This window comes from Lactuca virosa, chromosome 4 (assembly GCF_052849685.1).
Source record: "Lactuca virosa cultivar CGN04683 chromosome 4, Lactuca_virosa_CGN04683_v6, whole genome shotgun sequence".
Classification (NCBI taxonomy): Eukaryota; Viridiplantae; Streptophyta; class Magnoliopsida; order Asterales; family Asteraceae; genus Lactuca; species Lactuca virosa.
In genome coordinates this window covers 452,468,007-452,484,861 of record NC_136429.1, presented here as the reverse complement: position 1 = coordinate 452,484,861, position 16,855 = coordinate 452,468,007, and the positions used below count along the sequence as shown (strand labels likewise).

General features: G+C 34.2%; 1 protein-coding gene across 1 annotated transcript; it reads right to left on the bottom strand.

Annotated features, from left to right (window-relative positions):
• Window positions 1-2,861: 2,861 nt before the first annotated feature.
• On the bottom strand, window positions 2,862-5,290 carry LOC145109125 (uncharacterized). Its single transcript, XM_079046234.1, has 3 exons — window positions 5,167-5,290; window positions 3,989-5,083; window positions 2,862-3,062 (listed from the first exon to the last, which is right to left on the bottom strand). Exons 1-3 carry the CDS (start codon window positions 5,216-5,218, stop codon window positions 3,031-3,033), a joined length of 1,179 nt encoding a protein of 392 aa, XP_078902360.1. The 5' UTR covers window positions 5,219-5,290; the 3' UTR covers window positions 2,862-3,030.
• Window positions 5,291-16,855: the final 11,565 nt, after the last annotated feature.

Sequence of the window (16,855 nt, the reverse complement as noted above, 5' to 3'; positions counted from 1 at the left end):
ATGAATCTCTACTTTGGAAAGGTTAGTGGATTACTTTTGGCCAGCTTTTAGATCTAACAATTAGCCCTTTTTACTAAAGATTTTGAAGAGAACTCATTAACAACACTCTTAAGAACTACATCAAGGAAAGTTTCGAAGAAATTGAAGATTTAGAAGATTGGTGTAATTTGTTGGATAAAGTGTCTAAGTCCATAACATTATTTGAGATACACTTGACCCGACCCGGCATGGTCCATTTGGGTTGCACTTCACCCGACCAATTTGTATGGATAATCTTTTGAGAATAGTATGTTCATGATTTATTAATATATTATAAGTTATAATATATTAATATGAAATCATATTATTTAATTAGTATTGATCATAAATTAATTTAGAATTAATTTGGTGATCAAAAAGGTGACTAATTAAATATGGGCTCTTGTATTTTATATAGTGTGGACTAATACTCATTTGGAATGGGTTTGGCATGCATTGGAGTCCATGGATAGTCCATGGAGCTTTTAACCCATGGATCCTTGGAAAGGAAGAGTCATGGGTATTAGGGTTTACGTGGATGTAACCCTAATCCTCCACACTATATAAAGGAGCTTATGATGCTTGAAATGGCACTAGTTGTGTGTGAACAAGAGCGGTGGACGAATTTCTAGAGCACATATATTATTCTCTCAAGTTTCCAAAGTTTGTGGTGATTTGTGATTCCACTTGAGGCATTCACACTATTGGTGCTAGGCTCTCAAACTCCAAGCAATCAATCACTATCAAAAGGTATGTCATTCTTCTAGTGTATTATGATTCTAGTTTTGCATGCTATGCTAGTTAGGATGTAAACCTTGGAAATTCTTATTTGCATGTATTTTAGAGAAAACATGGATCCAAGGTTATTAGGGTTGCATGTACACCTTAGGAGTGTTAGAATGCTCAAAACCCAACATAATTTCCTTTCATCTTGCAACTTGAATCATGTTTGGTACCTCTAAACTATCTTGTATTTCTTTTATTTTGACTATGCTTGTCTAGACTTATATTTGGTTGATTAGGGTTTAGCCCATGGATGATTGGTTATTTTGAAGACTTATGCTATCTTGTGTTTGAAGTTTATGGAAATGTTTTCTAGTCAAACATCTTCTTATGTTTATTTATTCTTGATCATGAGCTTTGATGAATGAATGCTTATTTTTGTTGACTAATTCTTGGTTAAGTAATGGACCCTCAAATAAGTAAGCAACAAATGGTTTCTATGTTTGTTTTCATTTCATTTAAACCATGGAAATGTTTCCTCCATAATGATAATGTAAGCATTTGATTATCTTTTGGACTTGGTAACTCTTAGAACTTAAAGCTAATTGATTTTCACAAGATTATATACTTCATTGATTTTGTGACTTTAATTAAGGGAATGTGTTAAGAGCTCCTCTAACCACTTTAATAACAATGAAGAGTTGCGGTAATTTGTGCTTATGAATTGCTATAGCCAAGTTAAATTAATTCACAAATGTTGTTCAATTTAGTCTAATGATAAGTCAACTATGTCATCCATGTGGTGTATCCCAAAATCAACCAACTCTACTTCATTGAATTTAATCAAATCATTTACTTGTTTACTTGTCATATTTACATTCTAACTTAGTTTTAATTTTCTCAAGCAATCAAAAAGATACCCCCCCCCACCCACCCTCATTTTACTTTTACTCTTGCTTTGTAAGTACTTGAACAATTGATTTACATAAATATTTAAATTGAACCAATCTCCGTGGATACGATCCCTTTACCACTATACACTATTTTAGTGTGTAACATTTAGGGTATTTATTTTGTTGGTCTCGACAACCACCAGGTCGTTTGGGATATTTGGAATAGTAGATTAAGGCTTGGTCTCTGTGTGTTGTACAGGTGGCCCGTATAGTCGTTAGTTGGAGCAGTATTCAATTCAGATATCTTCCTTACATTAAGGTGAGTTTTTCCTCACTGTACTCGTGGGTCGAAGGCACCAATGTCGGCCCACTAGGTCATGTATCCTATAATGTAGGATGTTGTTATGTTGTAGTAATCTATAGATTTGTATGATTATCTGTGTTGTTATATGATTTATCGGTTGCATATGTCGACATAGTGTGGTATGGGTTGGGGTTTTACTGCTACGTGCGTAAGCCAACAGACCGAGACATTCCAGTCCGATGACTGATTGGGCCGAGGCAATCCAGTCTGATGATTGTGGGCTGGTGGTAATCCAACCTGATGGATGTGGACCCGAGGGTAATCCAGTCCGATGACTGTGGACCCAACATGCATGATTGTATATGTTCTGTTGTGTGGGGTATTTTAGGGGAACTCGCTAAGCTTTGGCTTACACTTTAAGTGTTATGCTTCAGGTACTTCAGATGATCGGGGTAAGACGAAGGTTTGACCGTACATATCCTTCGGTGATATGTTTTGGAAATTTTATGATACTCTGATTTTGGAATAATTGTATCAGATACTTGGTTTTATGACTTGGGTTTTGATTGAAACAATGATTTTATTTGGATTGAAAAATGAAAATTTTATCGTGATTTTTGGGATGTTACACAACTAAAAGTATAAAACTTGCATGTTTTTACATGCTTGCGGATGCCGGTTGTCGAAGTGGTTGAATTTGGAGATTATTTGAAAAATGATTTTCGTGTAAAACAAAAATGATTTTCAAAAATCGAAAATCTTTTTAGTTTTGAAAATCATTGTTAATTTTTGAAATCTAAAAAGAGAGCACGGGTGAATAATTATACATTTTTATTGGTATAATATAAAGCATCTTATGCTTTCGTTTCTTTCTATTATTCCTTTAAATATGAGTTTATATGATGGAAAGTTGTTTATTGTTATTCACAAATAGCATAAAAGCCCGATATCCCGATACTTAATCAAATTATTATAAAATTTAATAGATTATAAATATGTTACAAAAGGAACGTAAAATAAAAATTATTCCAATGGATTGCAAAACTCGCCCAAAAATCAAGCAGCTTCATCCAATATGGCAAAATCCTAAACTCAGTCGAGCATGAAATGACAACGAAGAAAACCTGCCAAATATCATTATCAAACATACACATATCATTAATGTTGGATAGCCACTATAAATAAATACACTTGGGATGAGTCAAATTAAAAGCAATTACATTTTGTCATTTTCTTTATCTTTGTGGTTTAACGAGTTTATTCAATAAAAACCATGCAAGTTGGATAAAATTTTCTATATTAACAATTTTGACCTATTATATTTTGACCATATATACAAGTTAAAGTTGTTCCAATACAAAACTTTGTCAAAGCTAGTGATTTTAATGGAATATTTAGTGTCAAAGTTTTCACTAAAAAGTAAAAACACTAAGTTTGATAAAATTTTATAGTAACAACTTTAGCGTCATATAACAAAATGGTTAGACATACAAAAAATTATCAGATTTCGGTGGTTTTTGTTAACAAGTCTGAAATATAACTGTAAAATCATAAAAATAACCAAAATATAATGGTTTTTGTACATTTTGCTAATGATGCAAATCGTGAAAACCTAACTAATGATTTTATAAGGATCAACGATTAAAATAATCGGATACAAAAAAAAAAAAAAAAAAAAAAGCTATAGTAAGATAAGAAACCCAATTAAGATTCATCTTTTATCTTATATTGAGATTAAAAAAAAAATTGCAATGATATTTAACGAAATTGTAATTTTCTACCTATAAACATAAAGTTATCATTAATTCACAACGGATAAAATTGCTTTTTGAAAAAAAAAACATTAAAAATATTGAAAAAGAAAATCTTATTTTGTTTTTTTTTAATGTGTTTTTGCATACATTTTAATTTTTTTTTACTGGAAATTGATAATCAATTTGTGGTATTGATAAAAAAATGGTCAATTTATTTTTAAATTCACACTTTTTATGATATTTACATGAAATCTACATATCCAATTTAAAGAATTGAAAATAGAAAGGATGCTTACTTGGATCAGAAGTAATGAGCATAGCAGTTCCTTCAAAGCCACAAATTCCACCATTTTTCTTGTTCTTCTGCCAATAACTATTGAAAGCATAAGATGCATGAGCAACAACAGAATCCGGCGAATAACAGCTCCCATTTGGCTTGATCGGATCACAATCAGCACCTCCTGCTCCGCAAGCGTAATCCATCGCCACCTGCAACTTTTCCGATGGTACACTAGGCTTTGCCACACACCACATTCCTTCTTGCCCATAACCACCGCCTGACGCTGGTGGTGCAGCCATTGATTTACCCGCAGTGGGTGGCGCAGCCATTCGTCCACCACCATTGCCGACTATGGGTGGAGCAGCGCGGTAGAAATGAGGGTATGGGTTACAGGGTGGAAGATTGAACATGTGATGTGGAGAGGGGCTGCTCGCCGGAGCCATCGTTGGAGGCTGAGTTTCTGGTGGAAAGGGTAGAGTAAACGTCGCCGGTGGGAATTCTACCGCCTGTGATGGCGGAGTTGGTGGGAACCACAAAGGGTCGAGGAATTGAAGCTTTCTCGATGTGGGTTTTGCTTGTTTTGACATGGGGAAGATGACATTTACTGTTTCCGATTGAAAAACGCCCAAATCATTCATCGATTTCAGCTCAGAAGTCAACAATCTAAGAGTTTGATCAGAAAATTGAGGTGTGTTTATGGTGTAAGTTGAGTTGATATCCTCTAAGAAGCTGAAAACATTCTGAAGGTGTGATTGGCGTAAACAATTGAAAGAGAGAGAAACAGAGACTTTAATTTCTCTCTGTAAACCCCATCTAGTGAGAGAATAATACATGTTCTTCATTGCATCCAGAGTTAACCTAACGAGCTCTTCTCGATTTCTGATTTTCTCATTACAAAGAGGATCGTTAGCAACAACAATGGAGTTTATATTACTAGATGGATAACGAGATAACACATGAGTCCTTAGCCAATTTTCCGCCATTAAAATGCTATTTGAAACCTGATTAAGCTTTTCTTCCTCCACAGAAACCCCAATTGTTTGAACTGGATCCATATACGACGAATCATGGCGATTCAGAGTCAAAATATGCAAAGGTTCTTGACATAAAACTGAAAAAGCCACTAACAAGTTAAATAAGAAAATGAGAAAATAATTACAGAGGAAACAGAGCACTCTGTTTCTTTGAGCTTACCAGATGAACAAAGGAAGAAAAGAAGAGCTAAGAGGATCGACATTTTTAACATTGTGAAGGTTTCAGAGCTTGAAAATGTGAACTGAATGGAAGGGAAAGAATCAGAGCGATGGTTTTATGGTGGATTGATTTTGGGAATTTGGGTTTTGGAGTGGAGACGAAGGTATTCTTCGAATTTATACTTGTAATATGTGCATTGTTAATTGTACCTTTTGAGGTAACGAAAAGGTTATTTGGAAAAGTGTAGCCTACAAACGTTGGAGGGAACAGTGTTTGAAGCATACTTGAACGTGACTTTATATAAAGTGTTTAACAAATATTGGTTATAAGGGTGGTAGTACTCTTAACATATATTTTTATTGTTATTTAGGTTTTTATTAGAAATTAAATATCCTCCTATATTTTATTTCTATTTATCTTCATACCATATCAAATATTGATATGCGGCACATTTAATGAAATTGATAATATTTAGTCCACTTATCATCATTTAATGTGGGTAGGAAGATAGTAAGAATAAAATGTAGAAAGATATTTAATTTCTTATATTTTTATTGTTATGTAGGTTTTTATAAAGCCACATAAGTTTAGAATGCAAATGTTAAAAAATGTAGGGAGTGATAGTACGAGGCTGGTTTTGTTTTAAAAAAATTTTAAAAAAATAAAAGAAAATAATCACAACCAATCACAGCCAACCATCTCTCTCTCTCTCTCTCTCTCTCTCTCTCTCTCTCTCTCTCTCTCTCTCTCTCGTGTTAAAGGCTTAACGAGTGTAGCTTAGCACCTAGGGTGGCAAATCGTGCTATCGTTTCGTGTTTCTGTCTGACACGACACGACACGACACGACAAAGTTTTTTGTAACACGAACACGACACGACACGACGTCGTGTTTTTTTTAACTAACACGAAAACGAACGAAGTAAAAAACGACAAACACGACACGACACGACAAATATAACATATACTAAAAACTAGTTTATTTAATGAATAATTTATCAAATATAACACGATAAACACGACAAACACGAAAACACGATAAAGAACTGCTAAATCGTGTCAATTTCGTGTTGAATTTCGAAAACGACACGACACGACATCGTGTTTTTTATGGCTAACACGAACACGAATTCAAATTTTAGTTTCGTCCCAATTTCGTTTCGTGTCATGTATTTTTGTCGTGTCGTGTCATAAATTGTCACCCCTATTAGCACCTCCCTTAGCGCATGCTAGGGGCGGTGTTTGGCTTGTGCTAGCGATGCTAGTGAGGGTTTGAGCGACCCCCGCTCCCACCGGTCTAACTAGGCGAATATTTGTAATAATACGGAATCTAATAAAGTATTTTATTGTCATTAATTATAAAATAATAATTTTACTATTAAGTTAATATAAAATATTTAAATTGAATAATATAACAGGTTATAAGTTGTATAAGTTTCAAATCAATATTGTTTAAAAAATATAAATTTTGTTATAAAATATGAAATCTATTATTTATTATCTATTATCTATTATAAAAGAAGTCATTTTACTATCATATATTCATTTGAAACCCCGACTTTTCAATTACTTTTTAAATTCATACATTAAATCTATTATTATTGTAATTTCAATATTAATTATTTATGTTTAATATAACATACTTAATTTGTTAATTTATTAGAGGTTAAATTCAAACATAAATTTGATATACATAATTTGAATTTAAAATCTTTACTTTATTTTTTTAAAAATCATTTTTTCTTCAAAAAACATTGTTTAAAATTAATTAAAAATATTAACAGTATAAATATAATGTTAAATACAAAACATGCATCAAAAGATAGTTTTAAAATTATTTAAAAATAATAAAGGTTTAACTAAAATGTTATTACATCGAAATTCCAAATTCACACATAACATATAAATATATGTTATTGAAATAATATCATCATAAAATATATCTATCTAATTTGAGTTTATTTTTATATTCATGCACAACTTACGAGTAACGGCTATTAAAATGATGTGATTTTATTATTTATATATGCTATCATTTATTTAAAGAACTTAGAATGTTTTATAATAAATTAGTGTAAAAATTATTAATTTAAAGTTACTAATAATGATATCTTTATTTTAACAATTTATATTTATCAATATTTTTAATTATATCTACACAACTCATGACATATCGCTTAGTTCATCAATATATTAAACCAAAAAACTAATGTCAAATTTATTATTAATTTTCCATTAACATCTTTTAAGTTAATATATACATAATTTATTTTGCTATGTTTTTGTATCCTCTATATTGTTCATATTTCAAAAATATAAGTATCAGTTATATTCTAATATATCTATAAGGGTTATATGGAAAAATCTATTCATATACTTAAATTATATTCTAATATATTTATAAGGGTTATGTGGAAAAATCTATTCTATACTTAAATTATATTCTAATATATTTATAAGGGTTATATGGAAAAATATATTCATATACTTAAATTGTATCGGGAAATAATCATTTGTTACAAAATTACATATATAACCTTTAAACCTGAGTATAGTAAACTACAAAAAATCAAAATTATTATTAATTATTTTCATTAACATCTTCGTAAGTTAATATATACACAATTTATATTATGACATTTTTATGGGAGTTATAAAGGAAAAACAATTTGAATACTTATTTCATATTGGTATGCCACCATATATCAAAATTATAACCATTCATTAAGATGATTGTTTTAAGTTGTAACGACATTGTTAAATGTAAAAGCTGTAAACAAAACATAAACTAATGTGAACAACAAAACGACTTAGTGAAATTTTAGTCTCTATTTTTAAATTCCTTCATCCAGAGAAATTCATCATATTTCATGCCAATCATTGTGGTAGCATCTCCCTACAAAATACAAAACATATACGATTAGCCATTCCAAAATATATATGAACAAACACAAATGTACACAAATATTTTATAGGAAACTAAGTGAATTTGTAAATAACCTAACAATCCAAAATAGGCATGAAAAATACAAATAAACCTTTTTGCTTTACGAACCCAAAAACTTAGCTTCTAGTGTGTCATCGACCTTAAAATTTTTGACCAATGTAGAAGATAGCAGTGAAAAGGCAACATCCCAAAAATTCAAAGTAAAATTTTCATTTTTAAAACAATAAGTCATACAAATAAGTTGTTCCAAAACCAATCAAAGTGATTACATCATGTAAACATCAGAGTATAAATCATAAGAAGTCAATGCGGAAAAATTTGGGGGATGCAGTGCAATCACGTCGGGCCATTCCCTTTAGAACCAAAAGTACCTAAAACCAAAACCATAAAACCGTAAGCACAAAGCTTAGTGAGTTCCCCAAAATACCACATATCATACATACAATAGAGATTGTTATGTGTCATCCATAGTCTTACAATTGCCATTTTTCCATGAGCCGTATCATGGTCTTTACTTGCCAAGTCGGGGGCCAAAACTCAGGTCTTACAAACAAGTGCCAAGAGCCACCTCCTAGTCTTCCATGCAAGTATCAAAAAGACAACTAGCATTCTACATATAACTACTAAGGTCCAGACCCTGGTCTTGCATACAAATTGTCGGGAGCCATATACAGGTCTTTCATGCAATTGCCAGGTGCCACCACCTAGTCTTTCTACATAACATAATGCAGTGTGTCGACATTGGTGTCTTTGACCACTATGTATAGTGAGGAGACTCACCTGAATCATAAATTCAACTAAAACCTAGCTCAATGTCGCACCAACCACAACTAACAGCTCTCACTAGGGATGAGAGTGGGTCCAAACCCAGACCGGTAGACTCGGACCCGGAAAACCTGAGAACCGGTTAACGAGATTTTGTAGGACCAAAAATTGGACCGGTATATAGGAACCGGTTCCGGTTCGGTTCCGGGTAAGGTACCGAGTAAAGTGGGTCTAGAACCGGAAAACCCGGGAAAACCGGAATTTTTTGGTAATTACTGAGTGGTTGAACTTTGAAAATTTTCAACTTTGATATCCAAACTTCGGGGGACTGTAAGTCATTGAATATTAAACCAAAAATGATAAAATTATAGTCTAAAATCATGTACAAACTATAAACTACACGTTGCAAAAAACCTCATGATAATTCGACTTCAAACGAATTAGATATGCATGTTTTAAAATTTCATAGAATACAAAAATAAAGTTGAAAAGAAATCGCAGCTTTGATATCCCGACTTTGGTAGACTATAAATCAATGAATATGAAACGAAAAATGACAAAATTATAGTCTAAAACCATGTACAAACTCTGTACTACACTTTGGAAAAAAAACTCATGCTATTCCGACTTCAAAAGAATTAGATATGCATGTTTTAAAACTATCACAAAATACAAAAAAAGCTGAAAAACATAAAATTTCCAACTTTGGTATCCCGACTTTGAGAGACTATAAGTCAATGACTATAAACCCAAAAATGATAAAACTATAGTCTAAAGTCATGTAAAAATTGTAAGCTACACTCTGGAAAAAACATCATGTCAATCCGACTTGAAACGAATGAGATATGCATGTTTTAAAACTATCACAAAATACAAAAAAACTGAAAAACATAAACTTCCAGCTTTGATATCCCGACTTTGAGAGACTGTAAGTCAATGAATATAAACCCAAAAATGACAAAATTATAGTCTAAAATCATGTACAAACTATAAACTACACTCTGGAAAAAACCTCATACCAATCCGACTTCAAACGAATGAGATATGCATGTTTTAAACTTTTCATAGAAACCGGTTCCGATTCCTAACACGATTTCGGTTCTTAAACCCGGTTTACCCGGACCCGAAGGACCCGAAACCCGGATTACCCGGAACCCAGATAGAGCCATTCTTTAAACCCGGGACCCGGACCGGTTTTATATATTCCGATTCTAACGGTTCCGGTTCCGGTTTTAAATCTCATCCCTAGCTCTCACTGCCAAATATGGGTATTAAACACCTCCTAACAACCCACACAAGGCAAACCCTAAGTCTACCTTCTAAAAAATAGAAATTTGGCCAAAAGTGAACCCATGCTAAAAGTCAACAGTCAAAGTCAACAACCAAAGTTGACTTTAGTCAACCACAACGTCGTGGCCCTCATTAATCCAGACATACGGGAAGTTCCCAGTCGCCATGCCGTGGGCACTAGGTTTCCAGCAGCTTAATGGATTAATCCGCTTTCCTCGATTCCAAGAGTTCCAAAGCTCATATTTGGTCCATCCTATGGTCTAAATGGATAAAGTTTCCAACTTTATCCATTAAGACACCCAAAGAGATCAAGATCTCCAACCCTAGGTCCAAATAAAGCCAAATCCCACAATGTCTTAACCATTAAGCTCTTATTCTGAAAAAGTCCTTAACCCCACCACTCCAGAAGGGTTTATAATACCAGATCTATCATAAAGGTGGAAAATTTATAAACATGCATATCCAAAACATGTCAAGAATCCATTTTAGGTCAAAATGAGCTAAAAATGACCAAAACTCATGAAAAAAGATAAGAACTCAAACCAAAGTCTAGATCCATAACATGTGATACTCATGAGACTCAGGAGAGTCATAAAGTTCCCAACTTTTCGAGTTCCTTTCTTCCAAACTTGCTCAAATGTGAATAACATGGGGCAATATTCTAGATCTAACCACTTAAAGCCATAAAGCAAGGAACTTGGACACTTACAAAGGTATAGAGATGCCCAAAAGAGATCTTTACTTCAGCCAAGAAGCACTACAATCCTTTCCAATGCCTTTTCTTTCTTCATAAGCAACTAAAGTCATCAAAATGGACTCATAACTCACATGGAGGAATTAGGGTTAGGGTTTCTGAAACTTGAGGGCGATGGAGGCTGATAAGCAACCCTAAAATGACTTAGAGGGGTTTAAATATGAAGGGAACCCTAAAAGAGTCATGGGTTTGGCCCATAGCAGTTGTCACGTCGTGGCAATCTTTGGCCATGTCCTGGCAGCTCAAAAAAATGTGCATGCCTTTTATTCAATGCCACGTCGTGGGCATCCTTGCCTCATGCCGTGACATATAGTTTTTCCCAAAAACTCCATCTTAGCCCTAGAGAATATAAAGCTAATCCAATATGGAACATAGGTGTTACAACTCTCCCCTAATTAAATTAGATTTTGTCCTCGAAATCACTCCTTACAACTTACTCTGCCACACCCAAAAATCCTGTCAGAACTTCTTGGATACTAATCAGGACTGAGAAGTCCTCTTTTGTAGACAACTGTCTTCCATTTTTGCTATCAAAGCCCCAATCTTATCAAAGATCACATACCCTAATGAAGAACGAAGCCTTGACCCACTAACTTTAACTAATGAGGTATAACCATCACAGTTCTATCTGAATTTGGGAAAATCTGACACCTTGTATGTCTTCCAAATAGGCAGGACCATTCCATCATAACTATAATAATTCCATTCTGCCACCCGAACCGAACAAACCTCTCTGAACCTGAAATTCCCCTCTGATACCACTGGAAAACAAAATCCCTGACCATTCATTGCTGCTGAAAACCTTTCTTTTGAAAACAAAAGCGACTTCCAACACGAGTCTCAATAATTGGTACCATACCAACATCCCAGTCTCATCTTGTTGTCCAAAAATCACACTTTCGACCTAACCGAGATCTCCCTGGTGTCGTACTTACCTACTAATTAACTGAAATACCGGGTTTCTAGCCGGTTGTTGAGGCTGACAACCTCCCACACGACCATACCATGAGACTCCTACCGAGTGTCTATCTGGAAAAAGCTATCCTAGCCTGTTCACCAATATGGCTCCAACAAACCTTCTGTTTCAACCAGGAACAACATAACCAACCATTACACGGATGTAAGATAATCCACTTTGCTTTGAGTGAATGCTACCAACCCAACTATAGTCTTACATCACAATCAACCCAGATTGGCCTACAACCTTCCTCAATCCCATGAATACTATGGCCCTCCCACAATCTCACAACCCATCATGCCAGGGTCTAACTCTACCTAGAGAAAACTACGAGCCAAACCGTAGATACACAACACCCTCATAACTGTTCATTGACTAGGTGAATGCTACAGGTCACCCCACAGTCTTACAACACTTCTACCACTACCTGCCAACCTAGTGAATGCTGTGGCCACCCCGCAGTCTTACATCACTTCTACCACTACCTACCAACATAGTGAATGCTACGGCCACCCCACAGTCTTACAACACTTCTACCGCTACTTGCCAACCTAGTGAATGCTACGGCCACCCCGCAGTCTTACAACACTTGTACGACTACCTGCCAACCTAGTGAATGCTACGGCCACCCCACAGTCTTATAACACTTCTACCACTACCTGCCAACCTATTGAATGCTACAGCCACCCCGCAGTCTTACAACACTTCTACCACTACCTACCAACCTAGTGAATGCTACGACCATCCTGCAGTCTTACAACACTTCTACCACTACCTGCTAACCTAGTGAATGCTACGGCTACCCCACAGTCTTACAACACTTCTACTACTGTCATGGTCCCGCACCATGGTCTTTCCAACTATCCACGAGTAAACTTAGCCGAGAAGCAATACAAGCCGGAACTTCAATCTGTCGAATCCCAACAGGCATTCGGGTCGTGCTTCGAACCTCAAAGCCTTCACCAGACAAGAATAAGCAAGAGCTCCTAACACAACCCTCAGCATGAGACTAGTCACGAACCCAAAATGTGTTACCACTAATGTTGGATTTAGTGTCTAAGCCCATAACTATAATTGGGATGTACTTGACCCGATAGTAGCATGGTCCTTTTGGGTTACCTTCACCAGTGCAATTTGATAGGATGGACTTTTGAGAATAAGGTTATTTATGATTTATTAATATATTATTAGTATAATATATGTTGGATTAATGTCTAAGTCCATAACTATATTTGGTATGTACTTGACCCGACCCGGCATGGTCCATTTGGGTTGCACTTCACCGGCACAATTTATATGGATAGTCTTTTGAGAATAGTATATTTATGATTTATATTAATATATTATAAGTTCTAATATATTAATATGGAATCATATTATTTAATTAGTATTGATCAAGAATTAATTTAGAATTAATTAAGTGATCAAAAAGAACTAATTAAATATGGACTCTTATATATATGGAATGGGCCAAGTTCATTTAGGTTGGGCTAAGCTTTCATGGATGGTCCATGGAGCTTTTAACCCATGGATCCTATGTAAATGAAAGGTCATGGGTATTAGGGTTTACATGGATGTAACCCTAATCCTCCATAATATATAAAGGGGTCCTTGGCTTACAAAATTTGCACAAGTGTGTGAAAATAAGAGTAGGCCGATTTTAGTGTGCATACATATTCTCTCAAGTTCTTCCAAGGTGTTTTGGTGATTTGTGATTCCATTTGAGGCTTCCACACTATTGGGGCTAAGCTCTTAAAGCTTGAAGACATCAAGCTACATCAAAAGGTATGTCATCTAACTAGAACTTTGTAGTATAGGTGCTTCATAATATGCTAGTTAGGATGAAACCTTGGAATAGTTAATATTTGCATGTATAATAGAGAAAACATAGATCCAAGGTTTATAGGGTTGCATGTACACCATAGGAGTGTTAGAATGCTCAAAACCCAATAGTGGTATCAGAGCCATGGGTTGTTTTCTGTTATATTGATGCAAATGTTTTATTTTCAAAGTTGAAAAAAAAAAGGAAAAAAAACATGACGTTTGTCAAATTTTAAGATAATTACTTGTTTTTGTGAAAAACTAATTATTTGTAAAATTTGAATCATTTGCTATATGAGTTGAATTAGGTCAAATTTAGTAAAAGATAAAATGATATGATTATTTTATTAGTTTTAAAAGTTTGATCTAAATGTTTTAAGGAGTTACAAATTTTGTCATAAAATTTTGGAGCTCAAAAGTTTTTTTTTTAAATTTGTGATCTTAAGAGTTTTGAAACTTCCATAAATTATGGATATGAAAGTTTTTTTAAAAAAAAATTGATTTAAAGTTTTTATGGAGTTACAAAATTTGGAGTTAATGTTTTAAAGAATTTCATAACTTGTTCTTAAGTTATGGAACATGAAGAGTTTCATCATAAAACAAGTATTTAACTCCATAAGTTATGGAATCCAAAGGTTTTCAAGAATTACAAAACTTGCCCTCAAGTTTTGGAATTTGAGAAAAGTTTTTTATGAAAAAAAGAATTGAATTCTAAAACTCTTGGGTTCATAACTTAAACAATTAATTAAATGGTTTTAATTTTGAGTTTAATAATTGGAATTATGATGTTTTGTTGAATAGTTCAAATTAACTCTTATGGACTTTATTAATAGTTAATTAAAGCGTTTAATTAAAAGAGTATTATTAATCCATAAATATATGGTTTGAGTTTAATTAAATTAAAAGTTTAGTTTAATTAATAGATTAAACCACCAAGTATTTTAAATGTCTAAAATACACCCTTATACTATTATAATATTAAAAGTTTAATATATTATATGTATAAGAGCAAGTCGTCTTACCATTAGTAGGCGTCATTCACGAAGCCGGTCTATAAGGGGGGTATAAGGTTACTGCCTATAAAATGGCAGTTTAATAAGTGTCCACTCTCACTCACCGCTTCCTTGACCGGTGGAGGGTCGTTAGCCGAACAGGTAGGACAAGGACTATAATTCTCCCTTCATTATAAGTATAATGATAAATACTAAGTAACTAAACACTTATAAATTCCCAATCTTAGTTACTTAGGAAAATGTGAATAAGGTGCTAATCCATGAAATTACACTTTGCACTTTGTTTAAGCTGTTAGTGGAGCGTGTGTGGTTAACCGGCACACTAACCTGGACTTAACAAGGTAGGCAAAGGGTAACTTAATGTTTATCATAGTATCGTTGGAGCGTGTGTGGTTAACCGGCACATCGATTGAGGGGTAAATATTAAGGGTACCAAGTATATTTTCATGGTTACTTCACACCTTGTTTTGTGATCCTCGGCATCCCATTCACAAAACCTGAAGGGCACACTCGAGATTGAATCATGCCATTGAAAAGTTCAATGAATCTCAAAAGAATCTAGGAGTTTCAAAACCAATTAAAACCTAATAATACATTTCGTTTATCTTGGTGGAAATTGGTGAATCGTCATTCACCTACCTTCAAATATTTTATAGCTTGGATTACGGCATCCCTCTTCCAAGTTATAAAATAGTTTGTTGGGTCCTAGACTTAATATATCATATTGGGTGTTATATTAAGGACTTAAATCAACTTTACGTGAATTTCTCCCATTGTTGATGTCTGGTTTAGACAACAATGATCTTCCCAAACCAAGCTTTCCTAATGAATATGACTTCCCGAGTTTGGCTCATGGAAGTCATACTTCTCTTCCTCCACCTCCTCCAATTATTCTCCCTAACCCACAAGTTCAAGGTCACTCAACCCCTAATGGCAAGCAAGGTCTATGTGTGATCACATCTTAGAGATGAGGTCACATATTGACAAGCCGGGAGAGTTGGGTGTCAAAGTCTTGAGAAAGTTGGATGTTCAATCACTTTCTAAGTCACATAGTGATTTCCTTTGGGACTACTATGAAACAGACTATAACATGAACCTTAATGATCATATTTATTTGCTTGGTGCTGCTGAATCAACAATGATTTGGAACGATAGTAAAGCAAATTTGATTAGAAGATCAACTTCCCAAAAACTTTATGGACAGTGACAATGGTGACACTGGAAATCCAGAAAAAGCATTCTCTTCCCAATGGAAAGGGATTGGCCATAGTCAACCCGGTTGACCAAATGGTAAAGAGAAAGGCTAAGTCTGAGATAGTCCCATTACCAAAGGGTCCATATGTTTATTTTGCCAAAGGAAGGGGCGTTGATTGCAAAGCTGCCAAATTTACCTAAGGATGTTAAAGTCAATAAGTTTGACTCTACATCAGGTAGAGCCCATTATCTAACTCTGTTAAGTTCTATTCTGAGATCCTCATTACATGATGTGACTGGGTCACATGTTGATGTTTTAAGAATCAAAGAATAGAGAGAAATCTTAAAGGAAGTATATGCTGATTCTGATCGCGAAGGTGGATTTCGATCGCATCAGAATTTTGAGCAGTTGCTTAAGAAGTTATGATATATTGCTAAGGAATAGATAACAACAATTTTCCATGTGGATTGTAAGGATAAGTTTTTCCGCAAAGTTTTAAAATAAAAGAAAATTGTTTAATTTTATTTATTTGAAGTATCCTTACAATGGCATATGTGGAAAATTGTTGCTTATATGATTCCACTGACAGCAATATTGGAAAATGGATTTGATTCTTTCATTTGTGGTAGTGTCTAAATTTACCAAATCAGGAAAGTTCCTCATCACCCAAGTTTCAATTGGACCGAAACTTGGAATCATGCAAGTTGAATAGAATGATGAATGAGAACTTTCAAGCATTGGAAAATCAAGACTAATTACTTGTTCACATGGATGTGTGAGTCAAGTGAAGGACTAAAGGGATCGAGTACATATTCTTGTGCACTGGTCATGTCCACCACAAAGCTCGTTAAGATTATTTGATTTACTAAAGTTTAGTAAATATGGTTATACTTACAAGTTTAAGTATAATTCTGAAACATTGGAAAAGTCTCAATGTATGGCAGAACGA